The sequence below is a fragment of the Antechinus flavipes genome, chromosome 2 (assembly GCF_016432865.1).
Source record: "Antechinus flavipes isolate AdamAnt ecotype Samford, QLD, Australia chromosome 2, AdamAnt_v2, whole genome shotgun sequence".
In the NCBI taxonomy this organism is placed as follows: Eukaryota; Metazoa; Chordata; class Mammalia; order Dasyuromorphia; family Dasyuridae; genus Antechinus; species Antechinus flavipes.
Window position 1 is genome coordinate 628914787 of NC_067399.1, and position 12863 is coordinate 628927649.

Consider the following 12863-nt stretch of genomic DNA (forward strand, 5'->3'; position numbering starts at 1 on the left):
ATAAAATAATCAAAGGATGAGAATAAACAGCTTTCCAAGAAACAATGGTGTCTTTAAAAAGGACTCAGAATCACCAGTAACTACAAAAATGCATATTAAAACAAGAAATGGAATGCCCCACACTACCTAATTAGCAAAGATGATAAAACAGACAAGTTCATAAATTGGTACAGAAGAAAAAAAAAGATATATATTTTCCCACTGGTGCAATCATGTTGGAAAACAATTGGGAATTATATAGTTATAAAACTGTTTGCTCAAAGCAATCCTACTTTTGAGTTTAAATTTCCCCAAGGAAGATAATAACAAAAAAAGACCTATCTGTAAAGAAGTATTTTGCAGCAGCAAAATAAATGAATGACTAAACAAACAAACAAACAAATAAATAGAGGGTGTTTTGTGTCTTACCACTGGGATTGGCTTTTTTAAAAAAGTGGTAAGTGATTACAATGGAATATAAAAATGATGTCAGAAAATAAAGAGAAAAGCTTGTACCAACTGACAGAGAGATCAAGATAAAAGAACATATGCAACCACAAAATCTTTGTAAGTGAATTCATCTTTGATAGTGAACACACCAAAAATGGCTGACACCACTGGACTGCCAGAAAGACTTTCATTGAGCTTTCTGTGTGGTCAGCTAAATGCATATAGGCAGCAGCGGCCCTAATTCCTCCTTCATGCTATTTTACTTACCTGACTGTAAGAATTTTTTAAAGAAATTTACATCTAATCTAAGAATGGTTATTTATCTCCTCCTGAGAAGTTCCTTAGAAACAAAACATCTTGAAATCCAGAGCCATGGTTCAGTGGCGAACAACCCCTCCTGAGAGCAGGCACTTCCCCAACAAAGAGTGCATCATCCTTTGCCTCAACACTTACTCCTGGTATGTTCAATTTTGAGGAGTTCTAAGTGTGAACCAAGTTTTCCCTGAAGCTAACCTAAAACATGCTTCCCTGTAATAATCATCCACATAACCGCTCTTCAAATAACTGAAGACAATTATCACATCAATTTTAGGGATTCTCTAAGCTACTCCTCATTCCTTCAACTAGTTCTCATGTGACATGGTTTCCAGAACCCTTCATCTTTCTGATTGCCTCCTCTGAGCTTAGCAACATCTTTAAAGTGTGGAAGATAGAAGTGAACCTTACACTCTAAACTAGGGGTCCTTAGACTTTTTAAATAGGGGGCCAATTCACTGTCCCTCAGACTGTTGGAGGGCCAGACTATAGTAAAAACAAAAACTTTGTTTTGTGGGCTTTTAAATAAAGAAACTTCATAGCCCTGGGTGAGGGGGATAAACGTCCTCAACTGCTGCCATCTGGCCGCGGGTCGTAATTTGAGGACCCCTACCTAAACCTTTCATACAACACAAAGGTAGGCATTGTACCAGATATTGTAACACACTGCCATTTTCAATTTGCAGTCAAATAAAACAAACAAACAAAAACTTCTTGAATCTAGCTACAAATCCCATAGACTAAAGCCATATATCTGACTAGTCTCATACCTTCATTTTTATAGATGATAAAATGAAGGCCTCGATTTTATTAAATTTTATTTTATTAAATGTGATTCATAACCCCAAGCTGTCAAGATTTTCAATGCTCTGTCTTCCAACATAATATCCATAAATTTGTTAAATGTAGCGATCTGTGTTTCTCCTCCAAAATACTGATAAAAGTGTCAAATGAAGGGAATTTAAAGATAGTCTCAAGGCATTTCCCTGACCATTTTCATTCAGACTAATCTATTAATCAGTTATTAAAAGAAAGAAGTAATAACAGACTAAAGGAGAAACAACTTTGTGGCACCTTTCTAAGCAGTTTTACATGATCTTTTTCAAATGAAGGGGAAAAAAATGTCAAAAATTCCTAATCGTGGAAGGTAATAGCAACTAATATGAATGTTCAATTAATTTCTGCTTCAGCTCCCTCTCCCCCTTTTATTTGTCAATAAATAGGGAAAATGCCTCTCTAAAAACTAGCACATCCTCTCCTCCAGTTATAGAGACAATCAGTCTTCCTTCTACACTAGGGATTTGTATGGTAGGAAGTGGATCATATCTAAAAGATGATGGAAGCATACCTCTTCCTCTTCTTCCTCCTTTGGCTCAGTAGATTTTCCCTTGTGCACATCCCCAGTCTCCAGGTCTTCAAAATCACCATAGAGCTCTTCTATAAAAAAAGAATAATCAAAGAATTATTATGAAACCTAAGACTGAGCCCATTACCTGATCCTTTTCTTTCAAGAGCTGCTGTAGGAACCATGGATATGCAGAATGGTTTTGAAAGTTAAATGTTCAACTTGACATATGCTGAAAATAAAAGCAAGTTTTACACAGTATTCAGTTTCAAATTCTCAATCCTCTTTTTTTCTGTTTTACGTGTCTATCGAGATACTTTAGCTAGTGTTTTATGTTCATAATTTTTTTAAAGATACTACAGAACAATGAATTGGAAATTGAGGGGATGCCCATCAACTGGAGAAAGGCTGAATCAATTGTATGCAATTATGATGGAATACTACTGTACTAAAAAAAAATGATGAGCAGGAAACTCTTAGAAAAACTTGGAAAGACTTCCATGAAATGATACAAAGTGAAATGTACAGTGTACAAAGTAACAATATTTTAGATGATCAGTTGTGAATGACATAACTATTCTCAGCAACACAATGATTCAAGACAACTCTAAAGGTCTTAAAATAAAGAATGGTATTCATCCCCAGAGAAAAAACTGATAGTGTCTGAATAGATTGAAGCATATTTTTTTACTTTCTTATTTTTTTAAAGGAGTTTGTTGTTGGGTTTTTTTTCTGGTTTATGTTTTCTTTCATAACATGAAAGGAAATGTTTTGCATAACTACACATATATTACCTATATTTAATTACTTTAATTCTCAATAAGGGTGTGTGGAGGGAGAAAGGGAGAGAATCTGGAAATCAAAGTTTTAAAATGAATGTTAAAAAACGTTTTTACCTTCAACTGGGGAAAAAAAAAAATTTAAATACACTAACTCATGATAGAAGGGATAAATTCCCAGAGGAAACAAGATATGAGAACAAAACACAAGTTGACTGGCTGACCTTTAGATGAAGGGATCTTCCTCAGATATAGGAGCAAAAGAAAAAATGATGAAAACAGAAAGACTCTGGGGTAATCTGTTCAATAAGATAATGAATAGTAGCAATTTCCTCAAGAAATCAAGAAAAGTCATCTGCTTAGAAAAAGCAAGATTGGGATGAGAGGTAGAGAGAGAAAGAGGTCTGGATAATTACAGAAGGTGTTATGTTAACCAGGAGAGAATCCAATGAGAACACAGTAAGAGCCCCTGAATTTCTACAAGACTAATCACAACAGTCATCTGACTGCCTTTACCATTGTTGCAGGGACAAAGAAGGTAGATGGTAGAGGGCAATCTAAACAGAACAGTGCTGAACCAACTAATTAATAACCACCATGCTATTTCAAGCCCTCAGCATCTCTCACTTGGACTATTGCAATAGCCTCCTCACTGAACTCTCCCTATTCCAATCCATCCTCCACAGAGCCAACAAAAGGATATTCTTCAAGTGTAGATTGGACTATGTCACATGCATGCTATCTCCTAACAACAACTCAATTGTCCTTAGGAGCAAAAATAATATCCTCTGCTTGAATTATTTAATGTTCTTCATAATCTGATCCCTTCCTACCTTTCCAGTCTACTTCCTCTACGCACTCTGCTTTTCCTTCAGACTACTGTTTTGTGCTTCCCCTCACTGGGCCTTTGCCCTAGCAATTCTCCAGGCCTCTTGGAATCCTTAATTTCTTTAAAAACTTGGCATAACATTCTCCAATTGATAAATGGTCAAAGGATATGAAAAGACAATTCTCAGATAAAGAAATAGAAACTATTTCTAGCCATATGAAAAGATGCTCCAAGTCATTATTAATCAGGGAAATGCAAATTAAGAAACTCTGAGATACCACTACACAGTTGTTAGACTGGTTAGAATGATAGGGAAAGATAATACGGAATGTTGGAGGGGATGTGGGAAAACAGGGACATTAATACATTGTTGGTGGAACTGTGAACATATCCAGCCATTCTGGAGAGCAATTGGAACCATGCTCAAAAAGTTATCAAACTGTGCGTGCCCTTTGATCCAGCAGTGTTACTACTAGGCTTATATCCCAAAGAGATCATAAAGAAGGGAAAGGGATCTGTATGTGCATGAATGTTTATGGCAGGTTTCTTTGTAGTGGCAAGAAACTGGAAACTGAGTGGATGCCCTTCAATTGGAGAATGTCTGAATAAATTGTGGCGTATGAATATTATGGAATATTATTGTTTGATAAAAAATGACCAACAGGATAATTTCAGAAAGGCCTGGAGAGACTTACACGAACTCATGCTGAGTGAAATGAGCAGGACCAAGAGATCATTATATACTTCAACAACAATACTATATGATGATCAATTCTGATGGAACTGGCCATCTGCAGCCATGAGATGAACCAAATCAGTTCCAAGGGAGCAATAATGAACTGAACCAGCTACACCCAGCGAATGAACTCTGGGAGATGACTAAGAACCATTACATTGAATTCCCAATCTCTATATTTTTGCCTGCCTGCATTTTTTTTAATTTCCTTCATAGGCTAATTGCACAATATTTCAGAGTCTGATTCTTTTTGTACAGCAAAATAATGGTTTGGACATGTAAACTTATTTTGTATTTAATTTATACTTTAATATATTTAAAATGTACAGTCATCCTGCCAACTAGGGGAGGGGTGGGGGGAAGGAAGGGAAAAACTGGAACAAAAGGTTTGGCAATTGTCAATGCTGTAAAATTACCCATACATATAACTTGTAAATAAAAAGCTATAATAAAAAAATAAAAAAAAAAAAACTTGGTATAAGTATTACTTCAGAAGTCACCTCTACCCAGCAGCTAATGCAAAGGTTCTTAATATTTTTGTGCATGGACCCCTTTAGTTTGTGAAAAAAAATTTAAATAATGCTTTTAAATATATAAAATGCCTAAGATTACAAAAAATTGATAATAATATTGAAATAATTATTTTAAAATTTTTAAGTTCACAGGCCCCCGGTATAAGAACTCTGATACCAAAGCTTTCCCCTCCAAAATTATAACATATTTGATTGCATACATCTGTAGTGTATGTGCACATATTGTCTCCTTCACTAAGATGTAAGCTTTATGAAAGCAGGCAATATTTCACTTTTATTTCTGTATCTTTGGGGCTTAGCCCAGTGTGTAGTACTGAACGATGCTCAACAGATGTCAGATTGACTGATTTATGAAAAGAGCCAAATTACTCCTGGTCAACAAATCAGAGCTCATTAGAAGAGTAGACAAGTAACTTCAGATGGTCAATTAAAATATGATGTAGAAGCAGTTTTTCAACATCACTAACTTTTCAAGTGAGATAATGGGCATAAATATCTTTTTACATGTTTAAAGAACCAAATAGAAGTATGTATTTGCTAAATATCTGTGTGTTTACTTACCATCATCATCCAAAAGTTTCTGTGCATCTTTATCTGCTTCCCATTTTCCAGTCACAAAGCAATCTCGAATATTGTTCATCACCTCACAAGAAAAAAAAAAAAAAAAAAAATCAGTACCTAGCTAACGGACACCAAACACTTCACTTCACCTAGCTACCAAACAGCAATAGTTTACCTCTGCATCTGGCTCCTACTTTTGCAAACAATCCGACTTTTACTGTCATTTGTCTTAAAGGTAAGGCTCCTTTTGATGCCTGCCTTACACAAAAAGCTAAATGATGACCTAGGCAGCAAGGAGGGAAGAGGCTAGTGCATTGATGAGGCAGAGAAATTATTCAAGTTGGTAACAGAATGTGATAATGTGTTAACAAGTCCCTCAACTTGTTCAACATCACATTGCCAAATAGATAAACACAAAAAACAATGTCCTTGGTATATTTAAAATCTCAATTGCTAAAAGCTTGATGATAAATTTTGAAACTTCCTCCCCATTTTTCCTCTTTCCATTTAATTTCACAACTGCAGACATTTCACAACTGGCCCCAGCATTCCTCTAGACCACAGACTCTTAATTTTTTTTTTTTTTTTTTGGTATCTCAGTCCCATCCCTCAAGACAGTGTAATGAAAACTATAGACTTTTCCTCAAACTGTTTTTATACACATTAAAAAAAAAAAAATACCCCACAGAATTACTAAGGAAATCAATCATAGTGAAATAGAATTAACAGGAAAGAAAATTTTAAATCATGAATATGAACTCCTATTCCAAAACAAAGTAGCCCTTAATCATTATTACATCCAGCTGTATCTCAGAAACTAGCACAATCTTATACAATGCATCTTTAAAATTTCAGGAATAATTTTACAATTGGCTGGGACGCCATCTCAAGCCCAAGTAGTTATGATCCCTTTAAATTAACCTGTGATTTTATCCCTTCCTTTCCAGCTCAATCCCTTAGAAACCAGGCTGCTCCTTAACTACTAGGTATCATAGGGATTGAATTTCCTGTCTCTAAATCCTAATATCCCTATGACTAAGTCTAATACAACAAACTCCCAGGAATAATCAGCTCATCCTCTGTTGTTTGCTTGCACTGACCATATCTAGATAGAATCATTGATTTGGTTTGGAATCTATAATGCACTGATCCTTTTTCTCATGTATTCTTTGATCTCCAAGTTTTGGATCAACATTTAGATTTTTCTTCCTAGTTCTCTAAAATAACCAAATGCAGGTCATGTTCCCATGTTCAAGCCACCAAGTTTGTGTAATCCTGTTTGTCCTAATCTTTTTGAACTGCTAGTTATGCTCCCCAGATTGAAGAGAACCCAATGCCACCAAGCCCAGGATCCAACCACAATTATTACACTTTAGCCAAAGCATTTAATAAGAAGGAAAGCAATAGTATTAACCAGATGCTATTCCCAACAATGAAGGCTACAAGAATGTAGGAGAGAAAATTTAAATGAAGACTGTTTTCAAATTAAAGGAAGTAACTCTTCTGATACACTTTAAAAAAAAAAAAAGTTCAGACTTGGGCCCAGTCAACCTCTATGTGAACTTGTAATTATTTTAACTATAATAGAAATGAAGAATCCTAAAATCTTACTTTCTTACTAGAACTACATTAACAAAGCAGTCAGCTTAGAGAATATCAATTACTACATTTTGTCCTGTATCTTCAACTTCTCGTCTAGAAAAGACCCACCATCAAGGAATCTAACTACATTGGGGCACGGCACACTATTGGATTTTTCTCTTGTAGAAACACTGTCAATTTGTGTGAATTATGGGTATCAAGAGCCACACTGTTGTGTAAACAAAATTTTGAAAAAATAGGTCATGGCCAAAAAAAGGATATATAAGAAAACTTCAAGGTTAAAAACACATTTTTACAACACAGACAACTTTCATTCAGAGCAAAACAGAGATATTCAAACCAGACAGGGATAGTCATCTATCTAAAGAAACTCAAGTATTACAGAATCATAGAATTTTAAAGCTGAATTTTAGATATTCTCTAGGCTACCCTTCTCAATTTTACAGGCAGTTTTTGTCTCTGTTGGATATTATTAAGACACATTTAAATTTTCTGGGCCTCAGTATTCTTAGCTATAAAATAAAGTGGATTATCTGATTGCTATGGTCTCTTCTAGCTTTAATATTCCATAGGTCTCTATCTATAATTGAAAAATGTGAAAAAGAAATGGTGTCAAATGTATACTTTTGACATAGATGTAGATTTCTAGGCAGATGGTTTTTGAGAGTTGCCTTGATCAAACAATCATTCCAATGCCAGTCTGGAGGAGAGCCTCTTCAAATGAGTTAGGATGATCCTTGTACTAATGACATTCAATAAATATTGGGGGGAGAGGGGGAGGAGGAAGAAGGAAGGGAAGATGTTCTCAACTCTTCCTCCCCATCACCAGCCAAAAGTTAGGAATCAGAATCAAAGATCCTAAAGAGAATTCTTGGCACCCCAAAAAATGAACAAAATTCCTTCTCTGTAAGGATATATGTCCACAGATAAGGTTCATCATGCAATATTATATTCAACATTCACTGAACCCTCCAAAGATATAAAGGATCCATGCTCAACTAAGCAGAGCACAAACTAACCAATTACTAGAGGAGAGCCAGATCTCTCAAAGAACAAAGCACAGAGATCTGTCCACACTCCTACATCCCTTACCTCCTCTAAATCCCAATCTTGCGGTGCTTCCACAGGAAACTTAGAACAGTCCAAAGAATCAGCCTTTCGCTTGGACTCTTTGTCTGGCCGGCTAACACGGAACAAGCCTCCAAGCTCTTCATTCTCATCACCTTCTTCATCATCATCATCATCCTCGGCCACTAAATGAAATATCAGAGAGGAAAGGTAGGAAGAACATCATAACTCCATGGTCACCTTCAAGGACTAGAACTTATCACAGATGAAACAAAGTGAAAAACCAATAAACTCTGAGTTCTAATTTTGCCTGTGCATTGACAGCCCCCAGATCCAATCCAATCATTCAATTTTTCTCTTTACTTCAAAACTTCTACCTGGAAATCCTCTCTCATGTCACTAAAAATAATTTTCTAATAAACTGATTATTAATCAAAAAATGCAAAAAAGAAATGGATATTCTGAAATATAAGTGTTACGATAACAAAAGATAGCAATAATTTTCACCCATTCATCAAATATGAAATGCCTGAAAAAAATTCCTAGTGAAAAGTCACTAATTTATCCAGTAACTACAAAGAAATGCCTAAGAAGGAAACAGTGGGGAAATGAGTCTAGTGATAATGAAGCATGTCCATGAACTACATCTCCTCAAAATAACAATTCTAATCTACTTTCTTATCACCACTTTGGGAACCCCAAATGCTTTTAAGCTAACAGACTGCTAGCTCCAGATCAAAGGTATTTAGTTCTTTGACATACCTGCTCCATAAATAAGCTTTCGAAGGTTTGGAGTTGCTTGCTGTTGCCTCAAAAAGGCTTCAGCTGCCTTTCTGGACAGATCTTCCTTCCATTTGAGAGCACCTAGAAACACAAACACTAATTTAAATGTCTTCTCAGCCTATGAGTCTTCAAGCTCATATGATCACCATTTTCATTCATTCTGGCCACCAAAAGTCAGTTCTAATATTTCTCATTTGATCAGAGACAAGGGAGCTCAGTATCATAAACTTTTCAAACATACCTGTAGTTTCTGTGGAAAAATCAATCTCCTCATTATATTCATCTTCTTCTTTCAACAAATCTTCCACTTCAATATTCTCATCTTTTATATTCTTGTTAGACTCCAATTGGTGACCACCCTCGCCTTGCCAATGCTGGCGTTTCAGCTTTTTCTTAGCTCCTTGTTCTTTTCCTGAACCTTCTTCCAGGGAATCAAGAGAAGACTCTTCTTCAGATTCTGCATCTGATGCAAATGCCTCTTCAGCTGTGCAATGACCAGAATCTGTAGTGGTGAGAGCTGGTTTCATCACTAAAGCTTTTTCTAGACTCAAGTTACTTTGAGATTTTCGTGGGATAACTTTATCAGCAGCTTCTCTTGCAGCCTTAGATTTCGAGATTTCCTCATCACTCTCTGCTTCTTCGGATGATGATTCCCCTTCTTGGCTGCTTTCATCAGCTTCATGAGATTCCCCTTCCTCACCTGAGCTCCTTTCAAGGTCATCATCACTATCAGCAAATGCAGGCAGATCCATCTGAACATCTTCTTCCATTTCCTCTAGCTTGGGACGTTTGATTCTTCTAATAACATGTTCTTTACTGGGAAATTCATTATCAGATTCTTCCTCATTTGCTTCATCATCACTAGAATCATTTCCCACCGTCTCCTCAGGCATTTCTTCATCTTCATCTTCATCATCATCATCATCATCATCATTACCATCATCACCATCTTCATCCTCATTTTCCTCACTCCCAAAGACTGCTTTCCGACGAACTCGACCAGTTTCGGGGTCTATTTGTCTCTCTTCTTTTGGCATCAGAAACCTGTATTCTCGAGCAAATATACAGCAACTTATTTGCACAGAACTACTAGTTAGGAACCAATACTATATGTTTAAAACCAGTAAGTTTGTATTTCACCAGTAACATCCACAAACAATGTACAAATCCTTCATGGACATGGATTCTCACAAGAAATGCAATGGTTGAAATTTATAAGACAGAGATAAAGGCTAGGGCCTAGATCTGTGACTTCAATCTTAGAAGATTCTTATTTGAAGAAATTTACTTTACCAATGCCACTTGACTTAAGTGAGAGTATCAGAGCAGGAGTTCTAAATGTTTTTTGTATTATGGACCTCCTTTAAGAGTCTGGCAAATCATGGCAAATCATATGGACTCCTCAGAATAAAATATTTAAATGTATAAAACAGATAGGATTACAAATTAAATTAAATATAGTGAAATACATCTCATAAAAAATACTGACACCAAAAACCCAACTTTAAGGCTATCATTCAGAACCCCTGTCAATAGAGCTGCCCAGCCCCAAGGGATTAAGTCACTTACAAAGTGCTATGTATGTATCAGTGACATGACTTGAAACCAAGGTCTTCTTGGACCCAAGGCCAAACTGACTCTCTACATTAAAATTCACAAACAGAAACCACTGCTACACCACTAACTCATAGGACTATAAGGTCAGAAAGTTTGAAAAAAATTATGGGATCTATACAGCAGCTCATTCATCAGATCTTTTACAATAATTTTGGCCATGAGAAGAATAGATCTCCTTTAAGAAAAAAAAAAAAAAAAAAAAGGAAAGCTTACCCTTGGTTTTCTACTTCCTCTAATCCTAAGGGTTTGGAATCTGAGAAAAGTGACACTTTACTAGAAGCCATTTTGGCATCAATGGTAGAATGTGTGGAAATGAGGCTCTGGACCAGCTCATGAGTTGGCCTCAACTCCTCCTGTCAACAAAATTAAGATGAGAAGACTACTGTGCATGTGATCACAAAGAAAATTCTGTAGGTTTAAAAGAACTTTTAAAATTACTTAAAAAACAAGTGAATCATGAAAAGTTTCTTCTCTACCAAATAATATATAACTTAATTTGCCCTCCCCCAATCTCCAATGTACAGTTAAGATTAAAAAAAAAAAAATTGAAGGATAGTAAAACAAAACAAAAACCTTTTATTTCCCAAAACTATTTTAACTTTTTTTTTTTTAAATATGAGGCAATTGGGGTTAATTGACTTGCCCAGGGTCATACAGCTACTAAGTGTTAAAGTATTACTTGTCTGAGACCAGGCTTGAACTCAGGCCCTCCTGACTCCAAGGCCTGAGTTCTAAATACTTCACCATTTAGCTATCCCCTTCTGTCCCTCCAAAAATCCAACTATTAATAAAGTTTAACAAAGGAGTCTCAATAACCAAAAAGACAAGTCCATCTTGAAATTGTGGACAAAAAAAGATAAAACATGAAGTTCCTTAAAAAAAAACCAAAATAAAACCTTTATTTGCTTAAATTTATTTTGCTTTAAAGTGACTCTGAAAAAAAGAAGAAAAACTCAAAGCAAAAAAATAAATAAAAACAACCCTCACCTCTTCATCCTGAAAAGCATGACTGCCTCCAAGATCAACATAAACTGCATCTTTATCATACAACACACCACCAACTCCAGATAGAGGTGCATAAACCAACTTTTCTTTTTCATTTAAACCTCGCTTTTTTTGATGGTCTGGAAGAGCACAAGGGTCTGGCAAAAAACTGACATCACTTACATTAAAATCTCCTACACCTAGAATACAAAGCAATAGAAAAAACTGTATTATCCATCAAAACCCAAGCACTTAAAAAAAAAAAAATTAAGCAGATAAAGAATTGTAATAAATACTACTGGATTAAAAAAAATCTCTAACACTCGATAATGTAGTTTTCTAGGTAAAAGTCCCCTGTCATTATGTACAGCAGAAAAATTTTCACCGAATTTTTTTTTCCTTAAATTATCAGAAAGACTATTCAAATTCAACATAATGCTTTGGGATACTTATTTATCACTGAAAAAATCTTCATTTTTCTGAAGAAATTACTTTGTCCCAAAGTGTTCTCAAAGCAATATTACAACAGACCAAGATAGGTTACCTGGCATATGAATTTGACTTTTATTTTTCAGGTGTGCGCCTCTTAAATAACCATAAATAGACACTTTTCTGTCACACTTAATATTCATTCGAATATCTTCTGGATTAGTCAAATCTTCCATCCTGGAAGGAGAGAAAAAAGTACGATTAGTATGCTTCCCCTGTGTGCAGTGGTGTTCCTAGAGCACAGAATATGGGAGTCATAAGATCTGAAACCTGGTTTTCCTCATATTACCTTAGAATAATCAATTTCTCTACAGTTATCAGTATCCTTTCCTACAAAAGGAAGAGGTAAGATTATATCTTTTCCAAAGGTCCCCCCTGACTCCAAATTCAAGCCGCATGGTCCTAGGGCATCAATGCATTGCACCAACTTTCACTAATCTCTTTTGTCAAAGGCTACCACAATGAAGTGACCTCAACCCACTAGAAACTGGGGGTAAAATGCTTTCAAACAGTAACAGAAGAAATGAAAGACTCCAGCTAGTCACAGATCAGTGTGCATAAAACATTGGCACGCTAGGTGGCACACTGGACAGAAGGCTGTACTTGATGGTAAGGAAGACCTGAGTTCAATTGCAATTTTCTAGTCATATGACCTTGGGCAAGCTACTGAACTTCTCTAAGGCTGAGTTTTCTCATTTATAAAATAGGAAAAATAGAACTGAACTTAAGGATGTTGAAAAGATCAAAGAACACATGCAAAGCACTTTTTAAAACTGAAAAAAAATCCCTTAAA

The 12863-nt window shown here is 35.7% G+C and overlaps 1 protein-coding gene across 2 annotated transcripts in view; it reads right to left on the bottom strand.

Moving 5' to 3' along the window:
• BMS1 (BMS1 ribosome biogenesis factor) overlaps positions 1-12863 on the bottom strand; it is a 32643-nt gene that overhangs the window by 9194 nt on the left and 10586 nt on the right. For both annotated transcript variants that reach the window (XM_051981992.1, XM_051981993.1), the window contains exons 7-14: positions 12126-12247; positions 11585-11781; positions 10811-10950; positions 9222-10024; positions 8960-9061; positions 8222-8382; positions 5528-5609; positions 2093-2181 (exon numbers count right to left, since the gene is read on the bottom strand). In XM_051981992.1, the coding sequence (XP_051837952.1) occupies positions 2093-2181; positions 5528-5609; positions 8222-8382; positions 8960-9061; positions 9222-10024; positions 10811-10950; positions 11585-11781; positions 12126-12247 (1696 nt within the window). The remainder of the gene's footprint in view (positions 1-2092; positions 2182-5527; positions 5610-8221; positions 8383-8959; positions 9062-9221; positions 10025-10810; positions 10951-11584; positions 11782-12125; positions 12248-12863) is intronic.